This window comes from Vidua chalybeata, chromosome 1 (genome assembly GCF_026979565.1).
Source record: "Vidua chalybeata isolate OUT-0048 chromosome 1, bVidCha1 merged haplotype, whole genome shotgun sequence".
Classification (NCBI taxonomy): domain Eukaryota; kingdom Metazoa; phylum Chordata; class Aves; order Passeriformes; family Viduidae; genus Vidua; species Vidua chalybeata.
The window spans coordinates 145394533-145421405 of NC_071530.1; the positions used below are offsets into that span (position 1 = coordinate 145394533).

The 26873-nt window shown below is 43.0% G+C and overlaps 1 protein-coding gene across 1 annotated transcript; it reads right to left on the reverse strand.

The window, feature by feature from the left end:
• Positions 1-919: 919 nt before the first annotated feature.
• Positions 920-26873, reverse strand: ST3GAL1 (ST3 beta-galactoside alpha-2,3-sialyltransferase 1). The gene is made up of 6 exons (XM_053957964.1): positions 26380-26873; positions 16551-16747; positions 13181-13360; positions 8446-8491; positions 6142-6261; positions 920-4383 (listed from the first exon to the last, which is right to left on the reverse strand). Exons 1-6 carry the CDS (start codon positions 26689-26691, stop codon positions 4210-4212), a joined length of 1029 nt encoding a protein of 342 aa, XP_053813939.1. The 5' UTR covers positions 26692-26873; the 3' UTR covers positions 920-4209.

Genomic DNA, 26873 nt, shown 5'->3' on the forward strand with positions numbered 1-26873 from the left:
CAACAAGTGTGATTCTGGCTGGGCTGTATCCATAAATGGTGGTTAACATCTCACTGATGCAGCATGTCTAGAGCCTGCGTTGAAAAGGAAAGTGTCAAGCAGTTTCTGAGAACCTGATCCTCTGAAGGTCACACTAGCCAGCAGCTCTTACTGTGACCAATTCACCACTGCCTGTGGCTGAACAGGAGCTTCCTGAGCCGACCTCGAGAAGACTCCCTGAGCTCCTACCATCAGGATGGTTGCATTTCAAAGGGCAACTTGCATCACTGCCAGACCATCTACCCTACTCAGTCCCTTAAACAATGAAAAGGAAAGGACAGATAAGGAAAGTGAGCAGTTGATGATGTCCATGAGAAATAGCCAAGGTGGTGTTTCCACATGTAGAGCCATGGTCATGCAGATGTGGGTGTGACCAGCTGAAGCGATACCTGACCACAGGGATCCATCTCCTGGAGGGTTCCTCTAATGTACAGCTCAGCCAGCCATGACTGCAGTGCTTGTGTGACCTCAGCAGGCCCTGAAAACAGGGACCTGGGGTGGATCCTCAGCCAGGTCAGAGAAACTGAATTTTTTCTCATCACAGATTTCTGAGTCTGCATTATTTTCCCTTATTTGTCTCTTAAATAGAGCACAGATGCATCAGGAGACCACATGCATATTAAGTTCAATTTCTTTTCTCCAGAGAAGCCTAGAGCTGCTATGTGAGCAGTGTGATGCCATGACCACAAGCAGCCTGAAACATGCCAATGTCACCCAAGGGATCACAGAATCATAAAGGCTGGAAAAGACCTCTAAGATCATTGAGTCTGACTAGATTGGTGTGAGGAAGTGGAATATGCTTCATTACACTGTTATGTGACAGAGGAGGTTCTAGGAGTTAATGAAAATACTGTGGAAAAAGAAGTGTGCACAGAAACACTTTGATTTGATAACAATAAAAAAATTTATTTTGATTCATATCATACTGAAAAATTAAATAAATAAAATGTCAACAAATGATTGTGTGAGACTCCCCACCATTAGAGAAAAAAATCATAATTGATTGTGTAGTCAGAGAAAAGTACAAAGAAAACCTGGACATGGGAGAAAAAAAGTGCTCAAGAGATTTGGCTTTGGTAAAAAAACATAACACACACTCAAGGAGTGCTTCAGAGATTTTGCAGTGGCGGCAAATACAGTCCAAGAGTTTGAAGCTTTGACATGTTGTTAAATGTTTTCCTTGGTTCTTTTAAACTAAATCCAAAAATTTTCTAGCAGGAAAACAGTCTTCAAAAATGCCAGTGGGAATTAATTCTTCCCTCAGCATCATCTGTTGGTATCTCCTGATTCTGAAGGCAGAGCAAAATTGAAAGAGCAGCAAAATTGTGGAGAAACTGAGACAAGAATCTAACACAACAGTCAGCTGCCTAAAGGACTCTAGAAAAAGTTCCTCTGGAATAGAAATGTGATGGCACTGACTATTCCTCATCCTACACCTGGAGAGATCCACTCTCTGCTCTCCTCACACTCTGAAAAATGGACATCAGTGGTACACAGTTGCTGCTTGCTGTTGGCAACAAAATTAAATGGGAATTGCAGTTTGTTCCATGATGAAGACACTAAATCTACCTGCATGTATGAGCCATGAGGTTTTATATGTGCTGTCAGAGGCAGAATGTTCAGGGAAGAATGGAAATTTTATTAGAACAGCAAAAGGAAACTTTCAGAACAACACCGGCTAGAATATAGCTGGCTTCTTTTTCCACTGTTTTTGATTCCAAATTGGCCCCTGTGATTTAAAAAACAAAAAACAACAAAACATCAAGGGGATTTAACCACCATGAGTTTTCTTCCAAGTCTTTCTAAAAATGACTGAAAGAGCAGTCAATGTTTCTGAATTACTAATATTTGTCCATGAGGAAAAAGAGAAAAGTACTTGAAACTCCAAAATCCAGCCATGCTGTGAAGCTATGACTGGCATCTTACACGTAGTCTTTTACCTCTTAAACCTGCTTTGTTTGTATGACTGCAGCATCTCACAAGAGGCATATTGATTAACAGCAATTTAAAAAGCAGGAAACCTTAAAGCAAACAAACATGGTTCAGGCAGTAATGCTTCATTCTTTCACAAAGGACTTGTAGAAGACAGTAAGCCCATCAAATGTGCTGTGCCTGTGACATGCAGGTCAGTTCATGCTGGGAAATAGCTTCCTGACATGAGGATTGTGAACAGGTCTCATCACGAGGATTTGAAAATCCTGCCCTTTCCATATTGCTGGAATAAAGGGTCACATGAACTGAGGGAGCTCAGTTCCCACACAGACATTTGGCATTCTTGGCTCTTTATATCCCACGAGTCCAGTAATAGTCACATGGGTAAAGCAATCCATGCTGGTGAGCGGTGCTGTGGCCTGAAATTCCAGCTGCCCATGGCACTGTGCCACGTGTTGCTGCCTTGGAGGGCACCTCACTGGTACCAACTGGTGCAGAAAGACAAGGGGATAAATCTTGGATGAAGCACATCACTGTTGAAGGGCTTTCACCAACTCAGATACTCATCTGCTTGGACATTCTGCCACAACTGGTGCATAGAAGAGAGGACATTTAGATGATGATTTCTTTTGCCATAAACTCCAATCAATGTGATACATTAAAAATTAAATATGCCATTTTTCCCAAGCCTGATCAAAAATCCCTTGAAGTCTGTGGCAAGAACTCCTCTGGTTTCACCAAGGCTGAAAGTGGATCCATAATCCACGAGTCTTGTTTTCACCACATTGAGAAGAAAAGACCACAGTTTTCTATTCTTCATTGACTAAACTTGGATTTATACTTTATCTGTCCTTGAAGCTTTAATGCATTGATTCCAGCAAAAATCTGTGAGTATAAACACTGTAACTTCCCTCGTCTCACTGCCTGGAGGTACTGACATCAATATGCTCATTTCTCCAGAGATGTACATGATTTTGACGTTTGTCTCATGCTCTAAGATCAGCCTATACAGATAGTGTCTTTGTAGGTGCTGCTACAGAGCAAAAGATTCTTAGTATATAACTAGTTAATATCCCAAACTATGATTTTTTTTTTCTATTTCAGATAGAGACCTTGTAAAGAGATACCACAGTTCTAAACTTGTAAAAAAAAAAAAAAAAAAAGAAGAAAATTTTCCTTGGGACTTTTGAATATTTCCCCATAAGAAAAGGTAAAAGCTACCTTCAAAATTGTCTTGTTTGTGTTTGTTCAAATACAATATAAGAGTTGTTATTATTGGTTTTGACTACAAAAGCATACCAGACAGAAGCTAAACTTTGGTTAATTTTTCCCCCTTTTATAAAAATGTTGAATTTAGGGTTTGTAATCTTAAAAAAAATCACATTTGTTGCACAATTATAAAAGGCACATATAAATGACTTGAAGAAAGTCCACTTTCCAATTTTAAACTGATTAAATAAAAAAAAAATCCAGAGTATTTTCCACCAAAACACCCCAAAAAAACCCAAAAATTACATATAACCAAATGAGACAAACAAGTGGCTAAAAAGGCCATTTTTTCCTGGAGTTTTCAGTATTATTTTCTCCATCATTATGGCTGTGTAGGAAGCAATATTAAATAATATATGAGATGATTTGATTCATATTTTCTAGACACTATCAATGCAAAATGAGGCAATGGTTGAAATATTTACTCCTCCAGGCAACTTCATCATGTTTTCCTTAATACAGCATGAAAACAGAAATAATCAGAGAGCAGAGAAGAGGTGGTTCAAAAAGAAGATCAACAGCAAAAGTGAATTCATTTCTTTGAGGTAATCCTTACTATGATGTTCACAGCTGCCTTAGTGGATCTCAAGTCCCAGAAGTCATTTTCACTCTTCTTCAAGGATCTCCTGCCCTGCTCGAGGAGAGAACAGACAAACAGACAGCAGTTCCTGTGCTCAGGCTTCCTCTAATTGCAACAGGCAGATCTTTCATCAGTAATTCAAGAATCGAGCCGTAGAGCCTAAGCAGAGATTAATTTATTCCAGCTGATTGGCAGCTCCCGACTATCTGAAGATAGGAAATCATGTGCAGCTTGGAAGCCGGTCCTCGGCCTCGTCCCTGCAGTGTGAGATGCTCCAAACCCATCGCAGATCCACGCATTCAAACCTGGCTGGTGCCCAGATCATCTTCACTGACCTTTGTTCTGCTGCATGCTGGAAATTGCAGCCCCACTTGTCCCCGTGGCCAGGGTCATCTGCCCTTGAAAAATTTTATTTTTTCAATGGAGGCAAGAGTCAAAGTTATATTGAACTCAAAATCCCCGTCATGGACGCCTGTCTTCCGGAAAGCCCCACCTGAAGTGTTGTTTTCCCAGTAATGATGCCAGTGTCCTTTGCTGTCTGCTCCAAAGCCATACACATTCACCTAGGAGGGAAGGGAGAACTATTGTTACAGACTGGAAAACAATTGCTCTTCATCTGAAATGCTGTATAAACTCTTTATTCTCAGTGTATTTACAGGCAGCAGCACCTGAGGTGCTCAGTGGCATCCTGATGTTTTCTGCTGCATGACCTGAGCACAGAGAAACAGCCCAAGGCCTACCCAAGGCGTGTGACATCCTAAGCTATGCTGAGACACCACCAGACCTGAACTCAGAGGGAAAAGGAGATTTCCATCCATTAATTCTTGTTTAGTAATATGACAATGCACCCCTTAAGCATGACTGACCTCAGGAGATCCGTGGCTTGGGATGGGAATCTCCTCTTCAGTTGATTTAAGCCACAAAGAGTGAAAAAAATTTGGTTTGGTCCTGGTCTTCCAAATAATGACCCACGGTGACCACATTTATATGCTTGATTATATGATATTTGCAGTTACTTCTGAGAAAGATGGATTTTATGTTCATTGCATGTGTACCCAGCGACAGCCTCTCCTCTTCCAAAGGCTCATTTGTTGATGGCTATGCCTGTCACCTCTGATGGTAACAGGCCAAACATCACCACTGATTTATTTAAACTGAGAGTGGTGGTATGTCTGACTGGATTAGAATGGGTCCTAGCCCCAAACCAGCTCCCTAAACCAACCACACCCAGGCCTGTCGCTGTTGAAGCAGGACAGGAATAAAGAAGACTCCAAGTCAGAAGGCAAGAAGAGAACTGAACTAAAGTGATTTATTTCAAATACATTGCTCTTTTTATAGAGAACATCATGCAGACCAATTTCATTGCTCTTAAACTAAAAACATCTCACACCTTTGGTGTGCTGTGAATGACACATGGTGGCAGAACATATCTATAAACAATGTGAACAACAAGAGAGATAAAGATTTATTTACATTCCTTTCGAACTCTTTTCCAGGCTTAGCCTGGTAGAATCTCTCTCCTTTTCTCTCTGACTGAACTGAGAATATCCATACCAGGCCCATTCAAATATGAGCTATTTTTAAGTTGTTTTTGGTAATGTCAGAGCCCTGTTTATTGCCTGCTTACCACAAAACAGGCTTCACCCAATCTGCTGTGACTATAATAGAATTTCTTTCAGTATCTTTAGGAGTATTTCCATCACCTCTCCAAGCAAAACAGACCTGGGTGACCAAAACTCTCATCAGCAGATGTGTGTCCAGGACAGGGATTTTGCCAGCAAAGTGATTTTTATCCCCTATGTTGACAAGCCCATGCTTGCAGGATTTTGTAGAGCTGACCTGGCCTTACTCTAACTAGCTGAGTCTCCAGTCACCCTGGAGCACCTCACATCACTCAAATCAGGGAATCTCCCCAAGTAACTGCTGGAGCAAAGGCATTTACTATAACCTACACTATAAACCCACAAGCCTGAGTTTGAAAATAGGAGAAAAAACATAATTCAAACTTTCACTAGCAAGATGAGCATAAACACCATTCATGTTTCGGTGTCTTTTTATACCAGCTGGAATCTCTGTTTATGTTTAATTATATTCTCCTGTAGTGCAAACCCTACGATTTGCTGACATTAAAAAAATCCATCAGTGGCACTTGAGCGTGTCTGCATGTTTCTGAGGAGCCTGCATATGTTTGAAGAGGTAAATAGCAGAGAAGGTGGAGAGGGGGAAACAAAGGCTGAGTGAATGGCCAGGGGTTGTTCCTGGCTCTTCAGTGTGAAACGCCATGATTTTTATCCATACATCCACACGCAGACAGACTTTACCTCATCGCATACATGGAGAGCAAACATCAAAGACAGAAGGCCTGTGGAGGGGTATCTCCCATGATGCTCGAGCCAGTTTTCATAGATGTATTTCATAAAAGCTGGATTATAAACCAGGATCTAGGCAAAATTGGAGAGAAAGACTCATTAGGAAAATACCCTGGGGAAAAAAAAATGGTAGCACATCATTCCTAAAGGGCACCGGGGTAAGGGACCAGGTGAGAAAAGAATAATAGTTATTCCTTGAAGGCAAATGAAAGGCAACAATAAGTCCCATATTAAGTGCATTCAGGAATATTTCCCATGTGCAATTAGATATCAACAGTCTTTCCTTGGTCTTGCTATCCCTCCTCCTTACAGTAATGTAAATCCTGGAGATTCCTACTGAAACCAATGGGTATGAAACAGCACAAGTGAAATGGAAATTAGGCATTAGCCATTCCACTCTTCCTGCAGCACCCTGCAGGTGAGCTCTGGGGAGTTGGAGTCCTGAACAAGGCAAGCATGAGATGCCATGACACATTTCGCAGAACCATGGATTAATTTAGGTTGGAAAAGACCCCTAAGATCATCAGTTCCCATCAATTTGAGTGGGAAGACTCTTGTGCACGGTGTGCCAGCCATGTCTTGGTGTCTCTAAAAGTACAGATCTAAGGAAACCAAGGGCCAAGTGCAACTATAAGGAAGCCTATCAGGCCGTGTATGATTCTTTTATCCTGTTTTTCAAACGTGCCATTTTTCTAAGCTGTACGTTTTTTTTCTTACAAGACATAAAATGCAGTTGTTTATCTCACAAAGGTCATCTCACAGAGACAGAGCACTTAAGATAAGACCTGAGAGTACAGTAAATCCAAGGACTGGTAGGAGCCCTTGGTTTGAAACCCCTGCCCTGAGTGAGGCAAACAGAGACTTTTCCCTCCATGCTGTGTTTGTAATTAGAGTGACAGCATTTCAGTGGTATCTGGTTAGCTGCAAGGCTTTTCCTTTTACAAAGTCAGAGGTTAATTGCTGGTATTGCATCTGTGTGTAATCTCTTCTCACAGGGTGTTTTGCATTGCACAGTGTGGGAAGAAACACAGGCTTCTCTCATGCTCAGGGAGCTGCTGCATATCACCATACCCTGGGCTGCTGCCACTGAACTGTGATGTGAGTTTAACAACCTGCCCTGGTGCTTCTCACAGGGGTTTTGCAGAGGTTATCATGTACCTCACTACAGGCAAGGATGAGCCAAGGGATTATTTATTGCACCCTAGAGGTTCATGATTTGAAGCAAAGAAAAATAAACTGATACTAGTTCAGGGTCTCACGTGAAGGCTTTGGCAAAACCTGGCCTCTTGAGTGAAAGGTGTGTGCTTTAATTTGTAATTTTAATGTTCTGGAAATGTCATACTTTAACAGGCCTCAATGGACTAGACTTTAATTCTTTGGAAAATCAGTCTCTCCAAAGGCTAAGAGAATGAGACCTTTGTTTTTCTGGAAGCTAGGGGTTCTTCCTGGTTACAGGAAGAGCCTTCCTTGGTTATTGCCTCAAACTATGCAGATACAACAACAGAAGTCTTTGCACAGTGGCTAAAGTTCTTCCATAGGAATTAACATCCTGCCCCATGGCAAATCCTGCCTCCAGCCTGTCCCTGTCAGTGCTCTTATGCAAACTGTGCTTGAACATGGCCTGTGAAACCTGTAATACACCTGGAGCAAAACTTTCCTGGACTTGGCCTGAGCTCAGCCTCCAAGCTTGTTTAATTGGGTACAGGTAATTACTGCAGCTGAGGGCTAAGAGCCTACCACCAGGAAATCTCCACTGACTTGGAAACACACAGCTTTATTTGCTCAGAATTCATTTAGCTCCTTATTACAAGGAACTGACCTGGGAGTCAGAAACATCCTGGGTGTTCCAATATTAAAATTATTTAAGAAAACCTCCGAAGTCTCTCCTCAGTATCATTACATACAAATGGCTGCAATGGGTAGGAACAGAGCAGTTACTGTGGAGGACAATGCTGCACTTCTAATGTTCCTGAGCAGCACCAGAGGAAGTGATGCAACCTTCAGAACAGTGTTCATGCAGTGACATAGCCACAAGAGCAACTTCTTTCCAACCACAGTTATTTAGTGGTTGATCTATGGCCTAAATGGCACACAGGAGCCAAATCTTTAGCTTAGCTGAGCCTTTTAAAGTGTCTGTATTTTGGCTGCAACTTTTTATGAATGTCAAGGGCTCGCCTGGATTATTGCTGTCTCCCAAACAGGCAAAAGACCTACAAATAAATTAGCAGAACAAATGCACAAACCAGCATTGCTCACCTTTTCTTTTTTGACTTTGATTTTCCTTGGAACTGGAACATATGTGCTGTTAAAGAAAAAAGAAAGATAGCATCACGAGAAATAAAAACCCAACTTATTAGTATTTTCATGTAATTCCAAAAAAAGAATATTCTTAACATACAGTGATAAATTCAAATTATTTTAAAGTAGTAAATTCAAGAAGTTGTTGTAAAATGAGGCTGCAATTAAGTAACACAGCAGGAAAAAATCTGAGCTGTCACTGAAGCAATTTTATAGGAAACTATTATGTTCTTAAATATTCAAGTTAATTATTGACAGTAGGACACCGAAGATTTAGTTGAAGAATATACTGTAGAGTCAAGTATACTATGTGGAGCTCGAGACTTCAAATTCTTGGGTCATTATTGTTGCAGTCTTTGCTCTTTGATGATGGGAAACACTTTCCATTTAATTTCATGGCAGAAAAACCTGCTCCCACCAGGGGGAGACTTTTCCTACTACATGATTTTCAGAGCTACCACATGATTTTCAGAGTGGGTGGCAGCAGAGTTCACCAGTTCTGTGGTTATATGGAACTCGGGCATTCCCAGTACACAGCCCCTCACAGAAAGTGATTTCCCTCCTCCCCAGGGTGATGCTGAAGGCTTCCTGCAGTTTCCAGCATAACATTTCCAAGTTACACCTTATGTCTGGGTTGAAATCACGAGTCACGTCTTGAAAATGAAAAAAAACTTTTATTCCCCATATCTCATGCACAGTGTGTGACAGCATTGCACAGCTCATCATGAGTGCTGTAAGAAAAAAAATAATCCTGAGTTTTTTTCAAGTGAAAAAAATTGGGTGAGCTGGTCTTGTAATTGGAGTATATCCCAAAATATATTGTGCACACTTTTTTAGATGGGCTGTGGTAAATCACCAAAGCCTTCCATTAGTTCAGTCTAAATGTTTTCACTTGGATTTTGGTGACAAGGTTCCAATCATTAAGGTTTTATTTTCTTTGAACCACGGAACATCATCACTTTTAAAACTTAGTCTAAATCTTCCCAAACCAGTGGTGACCTGGCAATGCTCCCCTGACCTGCCATCTGTGCTCTGGGCTGGAGGCAGTGAGAGAGGTGATGGGTGGTTCTAACACACCCAGGAGCAGATGCTGTTGGGGAAAGGGACACTCATGCAGACTTCTCAATCTGGTCTCAGCAAATATGCCCTTGCAGCTGCAGCCCATGCCTGACCTTGATCAGCAAATCAGTAAACATAGTCTTGGTGATCCCATGCCCTCTTTGTGCTCATGAAGACAAAAGGGCTTCTTTGATAGTAGGATCTCCTTAATATCATATGAATACACAGTTAATATTTTCTAAAAAGGTGATGTGGAAGAAACAAGAAGGCTGTGTTTCATGGATAGATACAATAGAAGACCAAAGAGACAAGTATGCAGTGTTCATGACAGTACTTGTGGATATCTCTGATCTAACCAGGAGACTGCTGGAGCTCTTGTCAGATGATGTATTAGTCATTTTAACCAAGGGCTACTTCATTGTTTCAGAATACTCAAGTCCTGCTGTCACGTGGCTGCAGAATTTCATGAAATGACACAGAAAATATTGGCACACTAATTAAGACCTCCGCTCTTATGACCATGTAAAACCTGGGCTGCAGAGCAGCCAGGGAATGAGTGACCCAGGAGGTACCACACAGGGGTGGGACAGTGACCCCTGTGATGAAGGTGGCTACAGGCAGTGTAACATCACCTGGGAAACATCTTCCATGAGCCAGTTTGCAAGGCTCCAGTGGAATCTGTCATTGTCCCTGTAAAAAACATTCATTTCATTGTACAAAACATTTACTGAAGCCTCGACCCAAGATGTGTAACATTCTAAGGAATGCTACAGTAACTGCCTTTGCCAAACAAAGTGGATTTTTTTCACCATACAGATTCCTAAAACACTTGCAAGTCAAGGCAATCAGGGAAAATGCATGGCTAATGAGGGCCTGAAAGTTTCCTATCCCTGAAAAGGCATTTCTTAGTCTTTCCTGGAACAATGCTTAGTCTTAGAGGTATGTTTTTAGATGGAAATACATCAGTCAAATGGGACTAAGAATGTCTTGAGAAAATCACTCAGCTGTCAATTGAAGCTAATATTAAGACAATCTGAAGTTTGGCTTTTGTTTTGAATCATAAAAATTACAAGAATTATGATAATACTAAGAGAAGAATATGTTTAACTCACAGGTTTTGAGTTTTAGGAAATTCTTTCATTTAGCTGAAATATAGAAAATTAAATATTTTGTAAAAGTCTAACCAATACAGGATGCTTATCTTTTTTAGCTATGAGTACACTTGGCTTCTTGTTAGCCTAAACTCAGCTGACACTATGCAGGCTGTGCACATGGAACAATGCCCAAGCAGACCAGGGTAAGGAGATAAGTACTTCTTCCTCTCTAAAATACTGACTTTTAAATGTGTTTTATTTTTATTTCATGCTTTCTCCCCTTTAAAAATGTGCACTCAGCAATTTCCTTTTACCCATTATCTGTCACTGTGTGTTTAATGCATGCTCATAGGTTAATTCTACAAGGCTAAAATTATGCTATGTACATTGCTATGATTTGTATGCTTATGACTTTCTGCTTTTATTATTCTAGCTTATTAATTATGCACTTTCCCTATTTTGAGTAAATATCTTAAAATAGTGGTATTTCTTTCATGTGGTTAAATAATCACGCACTAATTTATACCAGATGCTTACAAAGCCTATGTATACAATCTAATTATAAACATATAATATATCCTGTAATTTATTAAGCAAAGGTGTTTTCCCTTTCATGTGCTGTGACTGCATTGTGGTCAACCAGTTATATCTTCCTAATAGGCTAAGGGCTCACGTGAAATCAGTGCAGGGCTCAGAGTTCAAGAAGTACCAAGAGCTTTCTCCTGGGGCAGGGACAGGCAGTGGACCTGCCTGAAAAACGTGTCTATGTAAATTATAGAACAATAGAATCATTTAGGTTAGAATGACCTCAGAGATCATTGAGTCTGAGAGTTAATCCACCACTGCCAAGTCATCACTAAACCATGTCCCTAAGTGCCACACATTTTTTAATCTCCTTCAGGGATGGTGACACCACCACTCCCATGGACAGCTTGTTCCACTACTGGACAACTCTTCTGGTGAAGAAATTGTTTTTGATATTCAATCTAAACTTCCCCTGGTGAAAATTGAGGCATATCCTCTTTTCCTGTCTCTTGTTACTTGAGAGAAGAGACCAACCCCCACCTGGCTACAGCCTCCTGTCAGGCAGTTGTAGAGACTTAAGGTCCCTCCTGAGCCTCCTTTTGTCCAAGCTGTACACCTCCAGCTCCCTCAGCTGCCCCTCTTCAGACTTGTGCTGCAGACCCTTCTCCAGTTCCATGACCCTTCTCTGGACAGGCTTCAGCACCTCAATGACTTGTAGTGAGTGATACACTTTTCTAAGTGTACTGATTTTTCCAAGTCATGAGTGTGTCTTGAAGGTGGATTTTTTTCAAGCCAGTTTATGATTGTATGTATTAAATGCTGGTGATAAAAAAGGTAAAAGGAAGCTAACACAGATTTTTTACAAGTTAAGGGAATCTTAAAAATAAATGAAAAGAGTCTAAAATGTATCTACAAAGAGGGAAAAGAAAATGAAGAGAAGAAATAAAACTTCATTTGTTTTTTCATCAAAGAGTCTTCAAATTGTAAAGTGGGTCTTATGCCCAGTCAACATGCCCAAGACACATTTTTCCAAATTTAAATCTTCTGAGACTTTGAAATTGGGAAAAAAGTTTAAGTGTCTTGAAATACTTCTCTCTGGAGTAAAGCAATCTGATCTGCTCTTGCTGTCTGTGTCTAGCAGAGTGTCACCAAGCAACCCCACAGGGCTGTGGTTTCACATCCAGCAAATAACCTCACACACAGTACAAATGTCACGTATTTCATTCTCTGGATTAGGAAAAGCCAGCTTAGAGGAAGGAAAAGAATCTGCTAGTAGGCTTCCAGAAGAAACATTCATTTTGATCACATTTCTAATTCTGGTGCTGCCATAAATCTAACAGGAGACAACCTTTACTTCTGATAGCACTCAAAAAAGAACTGGAGAATAATTTCCAGTGTGCCACATTATTGGCAAGTAGAACTCTTGAATTTAAGGCTAAGACACGCAGGTGACACATAAAACATTGTTTCCTCTGCACAGTTCTCAATCATGTTCCACCAGGAAAGACAGACCAAAGTCCTGACCAACCTGTCTAGGGGAGCTCATCCTGTGGATGAGGCACTAAATGCTGTGCTTTGCATCTGCTCTCACTGCCTCAGGTGAGCAACCTGCGCAGCCCTCTCTGCCTCCTCATCCTCTTCTGCAAGTCTACTGGCTCCCAAAGAACCAGAGAGGAGGAAGGATGAGCAGAAAAGCCCAAAACGAGGCACTGAACCCCAAAGCTCATGAGCCTTTTGACCAAACTGGTCACCTCCACCAGCAAAAACTCCCCTTTTCATTCCTCTGAGACCACTGGGGACGTAAGGGACTGGATCTTGATCTCTGCCTCAACAACTGCATCATAACATTGAGCTTTTCCTAGAAATCAAGTGTTTAAGGCTGAAGTCTGACTTGAGAGGGTCTGTAAAGCACCCCTAGGCCTTACCAAAAGCAGGGATTTGCCCCACATAGGCTACCATCTCCTACAGCAACATGAAATATGGAGCTCCCACTCCTTGTGCCTGCCCTTACTCACAAGTTGATGGTGCCTGTGGTGAGAGCGGTGACAACCCAGCGCAGATCCAGGGTTTTGAAGGGGATCAGGATCATGCTCACATTTGCTGCCAGTTCTCTGTAGCTCTCAGGATAAACAAAGTGGTGAGTGGTCTTGCTCCCAACATCTGATTCGTAGCCAGCAGTGGGGGCACGGTTCATTCTGCAGCCCGAAAACAAGAATTGAGACAGAAGAGGAACTAGGTAAGTACAAGTACATGTGAGTTTTCACCAAGTCATTTGCTTGAGGTCAGGAATGTGCTCCCATGGCTAAGGGGAGTGCTATATGCAGGGTCTTCAGACAGCCCTGAGAGGGTGTAGGGGTCCTCAGGCAAGCTGGAATTAGCATAACCCATGTGACTGAACAGTAAAAGAAAGCTCAGCTTTAATGTGTTATTCTTTGGACTGAACAGGAGTGTATCAAGCAGGTGTATCTCTGAGCACATCCCTGCATTCCCTTTACAGTCATCAAGAGTGGTGAGTCCATGAGGACGCATCTCACTTCATCCTAAAGCTGCTGAGAAAAACATTGCCCTGAAGTGCATCAGCTTGAAATACATCAGCTTGACTTCTCGCAGTTCCATTTCCCCCTTTTCCATACAGGTGTATTTGTATGTCCAGGGTCAAGGTAATAATATGTAATGTGTGACGAGAAGCAGCAAATATTCCTTATGGTTCTCCCACAAAAAGGCACAAAAGTCAGTGCCAAATAGACACAAAGACAGTGACAGATACAGGACCTGCTGCTGACCCTTCATTTACTTAAACCTTACTTTTACTTTGTAGTAGGTAAAGTAGTAGGTAAACTCCAACTCCAACAGATACTCAGGGTCACTCTGCACACACATGGGGTGTTTTAGGCAACCCTGGGGGTCAGTGCATGGAGATCTGCCCAGGGCCTCCAGGGCTCAGTTAAGCTGTGTTGGCCAAAGAGGGCTACCCTACCTTATCTTGGATATGTCACAGATTCACAGAATCAGGGGATATTCTGAGTTGGAAGAGATCCACAAGGATCATCAAGTCCAAATCTTTAATGAGTGGTCCATACATGGAACAGAGAGGGGATTTCTGAGCTCAGCACTGCAGAAATGCCTCTATGCCTGTGGTAATTTCTGAAAGCCAATCTGGGAACACATCTGCAATTCTCTCCCTGATGCTTTAGCTCCTCAGTGGCAGAGATTTGAATATTTCTGTGGTGCAGCACAGTGCACATTAGAGATCCCTGAAGCAAATCCATGGTGCTGTGCAAAACCATGGAGAAACCCCTCAGTTGTCTCTGAGCAAAATGTTTTTTTTTTTCCTGCAATAACATTATCTCAGCTCCTGGCAGAAGCAAAGGGAGGAAAAGGAAGGATGTAGCTGACGAGGTAATGAGGAACATCATACATTGCCAGACAACATGCTGCCCTGGTTAATGATAACAGAAGAGGCAAAATCTGTTTATCAAGTCTATGCCAGGCTGTGTTATTGCAGTTCTCCCCCAGGTGAATTACTTAAGTTTCTTCTGACTCCTTTCAAGGGAGTTATTAGTGTAGTTAGAATATCCTGCCAGCCTCATGGATTTGTTACCGAGTTCCCTGTTATTGCCTTCCCTGCCAGAGACCCACATCATACTGTGTAGAAACACTAGAAAAGCACAGGACTTTCTGTGTTTTGCCTTAAGATTAGTCAGTCAAAGGTATAAAATATGGGTATTTCTTTCCAGCAAGACAAAGACAAGGGTCACATGTTGGTCATCTTACAATCTGCCCTTGGGTCTATGTACCTTTCCTATCACCCATGGTAGGGCTGTTGGTGCCATACAGCAGAAGGCAGCGCTCACACCCAGTCTCAGCAGGAAGGACCAAGCAGGAACTTCCTTCTATAGTGAAAATAGATAGTTATACAAATAAAAGTGGGCTGTTTGGAAGGAAAGGTGCCCCCTCAGACTCCTTGGCTCTCCCCTGCACTTGGCTGTATTGCCAGAGCATGTAGAAGTCAATTTCAGGTCACCAGAGATTTTGTGTTTGATGCATAGAGCGATCACCTTCTCTGCACAAATTCCCACGGTGAATCCTAAAACCTTGTGCAATCCTTTCAGATCTGGCTTAACATTGCTGAAATATAAATCTGAGACTGAAAGAGTCATTAAGTCACCCAGAGTTTTGCCCTTGCCAGGGATGGCTGGCTATGGGATGGGCAAGGCTTTGGAGCAGAAACATGCACCGGTGTGTTACTCTTAAGTTATTACTACCAGCAAGTGTCTTTTCTGCACAAGTCTGGGAATGTAAGACAGGCAATATAATAAAGTCCACACAGGAACAGGGCTGTCTCCATATGGAAGGAGTTAAGAATAAATGCACCACAGCTTCCCACATTTGCAGCTGCCCCACATTTACAACTTGTAGGAATAATGTAGCGGGCTCTCCCTTTCCCTTCATGGATCTGAAGGCCAGGTTGGTGCCTCTGCCTTTGGGGAGGTACTGTTGGTAGGGAGCAAGAGATGCAACTGCAGGAAGCAACTCCTGATATGATTTGTGAAGATGCAGGTGTCACCTGAAGACTCTATGCCATGCTCAAGCCACATGAGAAGCCAAGGTGGCTTAAGAGTTCAAACAGTGTTGATCTTTTGTTGATTTGTTCTTGACTTCAGTGCACAGCTTCCTACTAAGGCTTTTGTTGCTTTTGAGAGAGTAATCCCACATGTGGCATTTCAAGAGTAATCTCTCCCTTCCTGCCCTTTATAGCTCTCCAAATTGTACTGTGCTGGCAGCTGTGGTGTGAAAGGCAGATGACACGCTGGAGATGAACTTAGTCCAGATATTTTGGCTGCCCTCTGGGTGATAAATTCTGCTTACCTAGTTCCTGCTTGCCTTTCAGTGGAACAAAGTAGCCAAGCTTGTTGCCTCAAAAGGGAGAGGCAATGCCATCCTTTACAAATTACCTGCAGCCAAACAGGTGACTCCTGTCCACTGAAAAGTGTCTTTGGCTTCCCCACCCTACCACTGCTTAAGAATGAACTAGTGCAAGAAAGTCAAATCTAATAGTCAGCTAAATGTCTAAAAGATCACTCGTGAGCACTGGCTGCAGAAATAACTTTTACTCATAAGTGCAACTTTTTTTCTCCTGTATTTTTTAACATAGGCAATTATGGACTGTGCAGAACAAGTTACAGCATCAATACCTATTAATGTTTTTTTGTCCAAGCTAAAACATGAGGTGGTATGTCCAACACACATATGCCCCTGAAACTTAGACTTAAGTACCAGGTTTCACTGGACAGACCCTGAAACCTTGTTTACTCACTTATCCTCCCCAAATACCAGTGACTTTTAGACAGCAAAGGCATCTGTAGCTGAGTGGTTTCCACTGACCTGAGCACAAAGTCATGGGAGTCGATATCCTGGCCGTACTGGGACTGCCGCAGGTTGCCCGAGTTGCCCACGACGGCGCAGCGCCGGCAGGAGTAGGAGCCGCGCTCCTGCAGCGGATCCCCGTCCCCCGGGATGATCCCAAACAGCTCTGCCAGAGTGGCATTCAAACTCCTCGGAGCTTTCTCTCCTTGCAGCTTCTGTTAGGGAGAAAAAAACACTCCAGGTTACCAACACAGGCAGCTTTTCTGTGAGCTAGGGATGGCTTGAAGTGTCTCCTCAAAGAGCAATCCTGCATCTACCCACAGATACTGCCTTCTGCAGTACAAGGCTTCATGTTGGGAGCCAAAGTGTGAAAAAAATCAAGTGGAAAACTCCTTAACTTTTAAAACTTGGCTTCCTTTTTCTCCTCCTCCTCATCAGATTCCCACACTTCCTCTATCTAGCCATGGTAGAACAGATCAAGTATTTTCCCCGAGGCTGGCCTTAGCAGAATAAATGTTCCTCTGGTGTTCTGTAAGCCTAAACCCAATCTGGGTCAGTTATTTTCTGTTAGGATTATGTGTAAGATTTATTTTATTTATTCATGTGTAAGTTTTCTTTTAACTCTCCTTATAAATGTCCTATAAAGTCTCAGGGGAGCTGATGGAAGACAGAAGTGGCTGATATCCCTGCCACAAATTTTGGCATATGCCAGGAGTGGGAGAGGGAAATGGGAAGTGAACTGTGGAGGAACCAGCTGCTCATACAATAAGAAGCTCTACTAGAGCTAGCCCTGAGGGCTAGAGATGTATAATCATCTAAAAAAATCCTCCAGGATGAAGAAAACCACCCGGACCTTGGTCATTGTGTCTGTTGCCATGGAGGAAAACTGTTCTGTAGCAGCTCTGTGGTGCATGGTGGAAACAATGGCTGGATTGGGAAGGTAAGGCAAGGAGCTGGGCAGGTGATGGTCAGACACTCCCTTTCTGGGGCTCAGCTCTCTGAGATTTACTGAAGAGGTTCGCAATATTGGCATGCTCACAAACAGCATAGCTCACCCTCGTGGTGCCACTTGCTTCCAAGCTCACAAAAGGAGAATGGCTCCAGCACAAAGTGGGCCAAAAAGGCTTTATCTTGTTCTGCCAGCCTAGGGCATGGAAAGACAGGGAGGGAGAGAAGAGAAACACCTTTTCCCACGACTCCCAGGAATGGCCTGGGCTAATTTGGCTTTCGTTTCCAATGTGTTTCCCTTGACTGCACCAGGAACTGTTAATTTGTCCTGCTATCTCCCTCTCTCACACAAACACAAACAGGTGCAGCACTGTAATTTTTGTTTTAATTCTGCGCTTTTTGCAGGACCTTATTTGCACAGAAACAAACGACAGGTCTCTGGAGCTCAGAGCTAGAAGATGACATTGAGAACTTGAAACAAAGAAGATAAAGAAATGCATACACAGACTTAATCTTCCCACTAATCCTTCCTAATCTATATACTTGTATATGGACTGCACAAGGTGATTAGGATGCAAAGTAATTAGGATGACCAGACAAGCACTATAATTATGACTATGTATGCCACTATTCAGTGCAAGGCTCAATTATATAAATAAAAAGGTCATCTTCTAAATTTGTGTGTGATCCAACAAACACATGGTCACATATCTAATCTCTTGTGTGTTCTTTATGAATCTAATCTAACCTTGTCTTACTCTGAATATGAGAAAAACAATGTTAGAAAACCTGCAGCCTTCAAAATAATTTGAGGCTTCATAGATGTCACAGAGTCTAGTACAGGTGTATAATGTAGTAAAATACAATCTTTTTTTGAAAAAGGAACTTATTTTGAGTAATTTAAACACACATTTGCATATACCATATATACTCTTTCTCTGTGAAGATGAGCTGACTCTTAAGTGTCTTTAAGAAATGAAAAGGAAACCCACCAAAATCTTATTCTTAGACTGATTTAGCCTGAGAAAATTCAGAACAGGAAGGCACCTTTCAGAAAATTCCAAGTACCTGGGTGCCCTTTTTAAGATACATTTTCTTTTCATCCAGATTGACAGCGTTAGAAAAGGGAAAGACGTGGAGTAGTGATGCATTTTTGCTGCATTAAGATAGTAAGAAACATCCTGGATAGGCACCTCCATTCACAGAGCTCAGGTATCTACCATTCTTTTATGCTTCTGTCTAGAGTAACTCTACTGCAACCGAGCTGAGACATGGGAACCAACATCAGCCTGAAAGCAGGACACCATTGTCCTACAATCCCTCTGTTGTACACAACTTCCATGGGAAAGACCATTACTAATGCTAGAAATTCTCTCAGTGACCTCAAATACGGTGATGACCTTATTGCAGTGTGTGCTGAACATCCATACAATGAGACATCTGTCCTTAACTCATTTTAAGTGCTCTGTTTTGATTTCCCAATGATTATCTAATTGAACTGTATGTTTCAGGCCTGATCTTCTATCAACACTTTGACATTTCAGCAAAACAGAGAAGAGGAAGCAACAAAGCTAGTTAACTCCAAGGCATATTCAGCTTGTAAATGTTCAGACTTAACATGCAGCCATTTCCTTATTGCACAATATTTCAATTGCCAAGCTTGCTTGGCTTATTGAAAAAAGACCATTTTAATAGCATTACAATTACAAGCCAATTATAGTTCACTTTCCCACCCCTAATTTTTGTCTTTTTTTTTTTTTTTGAGTATTGTTTTCTTTACCTTTTTTTTTCCCCCTCCTTATCAAGCTCCCACCAGTCTGGCCTTTCCCATAAGGAAATCAACAAAAGCACAGAGTGAAAGTCTGTCCGTGCTGTGCAAGGCAGAGCCACAGCAGTGCCACGTGGCTCTGCTAGGACAGCATCCTCCCTCCAGGTGCTGTAGATGTGTGACAGGGACATGTGTATGGATATAGCTGCTACAAGTGGCCTTATCTACACTGAAATACTTGACCCCTGTGTCCTGAGTGAAGTGGCTGCTTTCCTCAGAAGTCTGTGCAAGTAATATGTGTGTTTAAAGAAGTAGTTCAACTTTTTGTCCAAGATCATAAAGCATCATAACCCATCTTGTGTCCACATATAAAATATCATTCAACAGTCCAGCTTCCCTTCATAAAATATTTGTGTGTCACTTGAGAGTCAACTCTCCACCTTAGGTTGTTAAAACTATACTTGGGAGTTCAGATTGAGAAGTTTCCTAAATCATCTCCCAGCCTTAGAAACTCCCCATTTCACACACAGAAGTGAACTAGCCAGTTTTGCATCTTCTTATTTTAAATAAAACAAGCACGAAAAACAAAAAAAAAAGGCAAGAAAAAAGAACGCTCAAAGTTGATGCACTCCCTTTCTTCACCCCTGAATGGCTCTCCAAGAAAGAGCTTGTTTCTTCCTCATCACTGTGCACACTCTCACTAAGGATGACAAGGGATTTGCTGCCTTTTTAAACTTCACTGGGCTCTCCAATACCATAGCACTGACAGCACTACCAAGCAGCAGTACCCAAAACTTGGCTAAGGGGTTGCAAAAGGAGAGTGTGAATTCAGCCAAGGCTGCTCAGAGCTAATGGTTTGGAGTGGGGAGGACACAGCTACAGTCATGGATCACAGAATGTTTTGGGTTGGAAGAGGCCTTAAAGATCAACTCATTCCAATACCCGTACCATGGGCAGGGACAGGTCCCATTAGACCAGGTTGCTCCAAGCCCCATCCAACCTGGCCTTGAAAACTAACAGGGATTGGGCATCCACTTCTTTGGGCAACCTGTGCCAGTGTCTCATCACCCTCAAAGGAAAGAATTTCTTCCTAATAAGTAATCTTAAACCTGTCCTCTTCCAGGTTAAAGCCATTCCCCCTTGTCCTATCAGTACATGCCCTTGTGAAAAGTCCCTCTCCAGCTCTTTTGTAGCCCCTTTAGATATTGAAAGCTGGCAATAAAATCTCCCCAGAGCCTTCTCTTCTTCAGGTTCAACAACCCCATTCCTCTCAGTCTGCCTTTACAAGAAAGGTGTTCCAGCTATCTTCCTGGTTTCCTCTGGACTTGCTCCATTCATGTCCTTCTTATCTTGGGGCCTCAAATGAGTCAGGAAAAGGAAAGCTCAAAGGAAAGCTCTCCTGGCATGCATCCTGCACCCACGGCCAAGTTTGGCAGCGTATTAAGCACAACTTCAAAACCCCAAATTATTAGCAGGTAGAATAGATGAGCCTGCAGTCATGGGTGTGATGTAGATGCAGACAGAGGCTGGAGCAAGGCAGAACCCCTGTGGTGGACAGACAGGTACAGCTGTGGGTGTGGCAGCAGTTGGCACTGGTGAGGCAGCCCTGCCAACACACAGCCAGGCAGCCTGGGGCAAGCTGGGGTAGCAATACTGGGGTTTGTGGCTTTTCTATTTTTTTAACTGTTTTTAAAAGATAGAGAGCAAATGGGAATCTCTTTTGCACAGCTACTAGTTGCCTCACTGCTGTAGTTTGGAGGCATTAACACTCATGCAACACTTCTCAGCTTCAAGATTAATCCTAGCAACAGTCTGGTGGGGCAAATCTCTGTTCTACAGACTCAAGGAGAACCTAAAAGGAAATAATCAATTTTAAAAATGCCTCTTTGGTCTGGAACAAATGGCTTTATTCTTGTTATATTTCATGTCCTTCAATTACTATGCATCTAAGAGTTGAAGGGGAAGAATAGAAGAACTGTCAAGTGTTTGAGCTTTGTTTAATGTTCTGTGTACTCAAAAATTTACATTCTCAAATATAAATATATGCATGCATATATTCTGTAAATATCACACAATAATATGTTGAGTTGCACAATTTCTGACTTCCATGGTTGGTATGGGTCAACTCTACACTACTCTGAGCCTCGTGCTGAGAGAGACCTGAGGGCTTGGACCACTCCACATCCATCTGTCCTCACCATAGGAGGAGCAGCTCCAGCCCAGCTGGACTTATGTGGGGGCTGTCACTGAGGGTACGAGGTGGCCCAGGTTCAGGTTCTTCCCATATGTCCAAATGTGGTCTAAATATCACACTTACAACTAAGCAGCTCAGCTGCAGGTGGGACTGGGTGGAACTGGGCATGTAGCCAGGCACCAGAGCCTGGAGTCTGGCCAGGATTTGGGATTTGCTACCCCCTTCTGCAGTGATCTGGTAGCTACATGCTACCTTCAAAGTGCTGAGCCCTCTGTATTGCTTTCAAAGTGTCACAGACAGCGTCCCAGTTTCAAAGGGAACTTCTGGTGATCAAAGTATTTGGACACATTTTCCTCATAGAGCATTCAAAATGCATGACTCAGGTGCCAAGCAGCTCTGCTGCTGCCTTAAAAATCAGTGCAGCTGCCCCAGCTTACCCAGCACATGTTGGGTGGGAATGCCCCTTTGTTCACCAGCTGAAAACAAATTTTTAAGCCATATATTACATTTTTCCCACAAACATAATGAGTTTAAACTAATATTTTCTTTTTGATACGCTAATAACATGGCTCCAAGATCTGAGCTTTCTTCCAAAGAAAATGCAAAACCCTCAAACATTGTAAGACTTGAGATCAAAGTTCTTATAACATGATAGTTTATGAACAATGTGGTACAGAGAAGATTGCCAGGAAACTCTGAGCCTAAATTTACTTATCACAACTTCAATCCATCAACATCAACATTTGGGCTTAGACCAGCAGGTTCTGATCTCCTATTTTTTATACTTTCTGACCACCAAGATCAATGCATCCATCCCTTAGAACAAAACAAGAAAACTATAAATAAATGTCGTGCTTTGTCACAGCATGTAATTCTTGCCATGTCTGCTTATATATGGGTTACAAAATTTAGTGAGAACATCCACAGCATTTGTGTCATGATAAAACAATGGAAAGCTTGCAGGTGAACCAGCTCAGGGAGGTGGGAAAGCAAATATAAACAGAAAGGAATGTATCATGTAACACCAGGTGCCACCTTGCAAAAGCACTCTCACAGTGCCTGAGCATAAGATGAGAGAAGGCAGAGGAGAAAGAGAGAGAGAAGGTGGGAGACAGGAAGGGTGAGAGGGAGAAAAGGGAGGGAGGGAGGGAGGAAGGAATTTCTAACAAAATGTTCACAGCCTGAAGTGTTATGAATGCCCAGATCCTCCCTGAGAGTAGAGGATTCCAATTCAACTTTAAGCCACAAAAAGAACAGAGCAGCTGCAGGGGTGTACATGGGAGAATCTGGGCCTTTATTTGCTACACGATAATGAAGGGACAGTTTATCAGCTGTGTGTATTTAAGCAAATGAGAAGTAGGGAGCAATCCTGACAACATCCCCCTTGTTTCCATGATCAAAGAAACAGCCAGGTACATTTTCAGGGGCCTTCTCTGGAGCAGCCCTGCCCCATGCAGCAAGATGAGCCACTGCAGGGATGGTGGCACTGACCTTCTCCCCCCTGCTCCTTCCCACCTGCACAGGTGGTAGCACTAAATCCACTATACACAATCAGTTTTATTCAGAGCAAGCAGGAATATTTCCTTCTAAAGGTCACATCCTACCAGGCTGAAAGTGTTCAAACTATATATCCTCCAAATAAACCAGGAAGCAGCCTGGCAGCCATGGGAAGAGCTGTAAGCAAGGGAAACCACCCCATTCTTTGGTCCCAAATGTCCCTTTGTCTCCAATACTGGTCATTAACCTCTGAAATCAGTCCTGACTGTCCCAGTACTACTAGGGATACTAATGCTGCAGGATTATTTGGATGAGCAGCACTTATTATTCACATCTATAGCAACAGGGTTAAGGGAGAGGGAGGGCAGACTGAGTTTGGTGGACAGGCAAGGGCTGTGCCTGCTTTTAGGGCAGCACATCACAGAGGTGTCCCCATGACAGGGAAGTTACAGCTGTGTAATAAAGAGCTCCAGTGCATCTCAGAGCCTCAGTTACCACTCAACAAAACCACCACACTGTCTGAAACCAACTCCTGAGGGTGAACACAGTCATTCCTCCCCCCAAATGGAGTTCAAGCATCTTAGGTTTCCTCTTAGCTCCTTTTTATGTACAAATATAGCAAAAAGTCACAAATTACTGAGTTGGCAAAGCACACAAGAGTGAAACATGGCCATGAGCAATGTTTTCTTAAAGACTGGCTGAAATCTCAGAGCTGCTTTGAAGATGAGCCTAAAAATGAACAGCGAAAAGGGAGTTGCCCTCAGGATGCACCTGGGAATTATTTACTGAAGAAATGACACTCTCTTGGAAAAGCTTACCCAAAGCAACATGTACATAAGGAATCAGTTGCAATGAGGAGGTGAGGCCACATCATGCCTGGGGTTTACCCAAAACCATCTTTCAGAGGAGTCAGGGCACTTTCTCCATCTACTACACATTAGGGCAAAGACTTTCAGTAAGTAAAAACTTCCAATACACAATGCAGTTATGGGGGACATCAAAATATTTCACACATCCTGGTTAAAGATTGAAAAAGTCTAGGGATTTTAGAAGATTTATTTTTGTCATCTGAAAAAAATTTGCTTTGATTTTGTATTCTGAAGTGGTGTATATTCCCTTTGAACATGATCTGAACAATAAAAGAATGAAAACACTAAAACATGATTAGACAGCCCTGAAAATTAATGAACAGCTTTTGTTTGGGATGGGGAGGGGAGATTTTTGGCTGTTCTGAAAGTCTGTGTTTTTCATTTTGCTCAAAAAGAAACAAACCTCCTCTAAAAGAATCTGTTTCAGGTTGAGCTGAATTTTTAACACACTGGTGAGGCCACACCTTGAGTGCTGTGTCTAGTTCTGGGCCTCTCACTTCAAGAAGGATATTGAGGTGCTGGAGCAAGTCCAGAAAAGGCAACAAAGCTGGTGAAGGGTCTGGAGCACAAGTCCTGCGAGGTGACTGAGGCTGAGGGAGCTGGGGTTGTTTAGCCTGGAGAAGAGGAGGCTCAGGAGTGACCTTGTCACTCTCTACAACCACCTGAAAGGAGGCTGTGGCCAGGTGGGAGTCAATCTCTTCTCCCAGGGAACTGGCAACAGGAAGAGAGGACACAGTCTAAATGATGGTTGGGAAGGTTTAAGTTGGACATTAGAAGGAATTTCTTCACAGAAAGGGTGATTAGACATTGGAATGGGCTGCCCAGGGAGCGGTGGAGTTACCGTCTCTGGAGGTGTTTAAGGAAAGACTGATACTTGGTACCCTGGTCTGGTTAACAAAGTGGTGTTCAGTCATAGGTTGGACTCGATGATCTCAGGGGTCTTTTCCAACCTGATTCTGTAAATTGAGGAAGCACTGCTTCTTTTTTTTTTTTTTTTTTTTCTGTTTCACTACAAGAAGGAGCATTACATATTCAGACTTCTGTACTGAGTCCCAAGCTTTTTCTTATTTTTATTTTCTTTTTCCTAAGAGAGAATGCATTCAAACCTCATGCTTAAATCAGTGAGTTCTGAGTGCAGAATGCAGAGTGGCTTTGCTCATGGTAACCTCATCCTCTCGTTACTGAGCTCAATCTGGGGTATGTCCACTCCTTTGAAAACTGCCAGTTGTTAGATCAGCCCAGCTGCCTGGTGAAACCTCAAGCCAGGGCAAGGGCAAGGGCCTGAGCTTGCCATCTTCCCTGCTCAAGGCTCCAGCAAAGCCCAGACAACAAACACGGGGACCAGAAGGAAAAGTGTCTGTAAGCTGCAAGAAAAACCACAAGCAATGGGAAATCAGTCATGGCCAAGGGGCAGGTGAAAAGATACAGCACCTGAGTACTTGAGACTCATTGCAAAAAGGAGGCCCTCATCATAAAGCAGTCATTTACACAACAATTAAAGATGGTAGAATTTAGTGGCATTTATTTTTCAACACTAAATGCAACAGCCAGTGGAGTGAGAAGTGATAAATCTGATACAGCCTCATTGCCACAGCACCTGACATCCCCTCCAAAACGCAAATGTCCCCACTGCAATAGTGGGTGCCTGTTGGAGAGACCCCCTCAGGATGCCTGAAAGGCCTGAAAGCTCAGAACTCGACAACAAGGGTTGTGCTTGCTGCAGGCTGCTGTGGGTTCAGAGAAAGGCACAGGGGACTCTTTTTCCAGAAGAGGGGGAAAACAAGTGCAATGAAACTGATTTTACTGGCGTTGTTGCAGCAGAACCTGCAATTTAGCACCTTGGCAGCACAGCCACGAGTAAATCAAACAACTGATGTCTTGTTTCAAGAGAACATAAAAGGGGCTTTTGTTAGGCAAAACAACAGGATACATCTTTTTCCCTTCTGTGCTATATGAATATCCTCTCACTTTCATGATGCTTGGATCAGGCTTCAAGGGGCAGCTGGGCCACCCTACTCAAGGACACACTTGGGGCTGCTCCTTCCCAGTGACCCACAGCCACCCATGAGGTTTCCAGATCTGTTTTACACCATCAGCCACAACAGAGAATGTTCTCATACGCGTGGAATAAATAATTTCCCATTTAATCCTGCTAATTATTTACACATCTTACGGTAGGGAGAGCCACTGGGGGAATCACACACTTCACAATTAGTTTGATTATCCGCCTTGATGAATGGCAAAAGCCCATCTGAAGCAGAAACAGAGGGGTTATGAAGCCTGGTCTTTGGAAGAGAAGGGCGAAAATGACAGTATTGACATTTGCAAATTCTGGATCTACCACCTAACTCTGTCAGGGACTTCTCTAGCTTGGAACAAGTGAATGTGCACTCCAAGCCCCTTCGAGCTGAACAGCAGCACAAAGACCCACTCCTTCCACCTCTGCCTTGTCAGCTGAGACAGCAAATGCTTTGGGCAGAAAACACCTCTTTCTATGTGCTTGGCACCCCTGGAAGCCTGACACCACCACTGTCACCCAAAGCCTGGGCTGTATCCACACCCCCCACTTACCAGCCACCACCTGTAGCTGTCTTCTGGGATCAAGGCATTTTGTGAGGTCAGGAAAGGTTGCATAGTTGAGTTAAACCTCTGATCGAACCAGAGGGAATGTCCCAGCTCCGCAATGCACGTGCGACAGCTGCAAGGTCTCCTGGGGTACTTGAAGAGTTTCTGTACTTGCTCTGAAAACTGCACGACGAGATGTCGGGGGTCCCAGGTGGTCGTGGTCACCTGGTGTGTGTAGTTCAGCAGGAACGACGTCACCGTGATGAGCAAAAAGGCGAAGGTGAACATTTTCACATTCCTCCTCCTCACCACGACCATCTTTGCCCCTCGGGTTCTGCCCCCACCGCTGGCTGAGAGCAGCGCAGGGTCCAACGTAAGGCAACAAGGAAAGGCAGCAGCAGGTGCCTGCCAGTTACCACCCCAGGCTGAACTGATTGACTCCACTACTTCCAGCCATAAGGGAGAAGCTTCATCTTCCCCAAAGGGGTTAAAAAAGGACA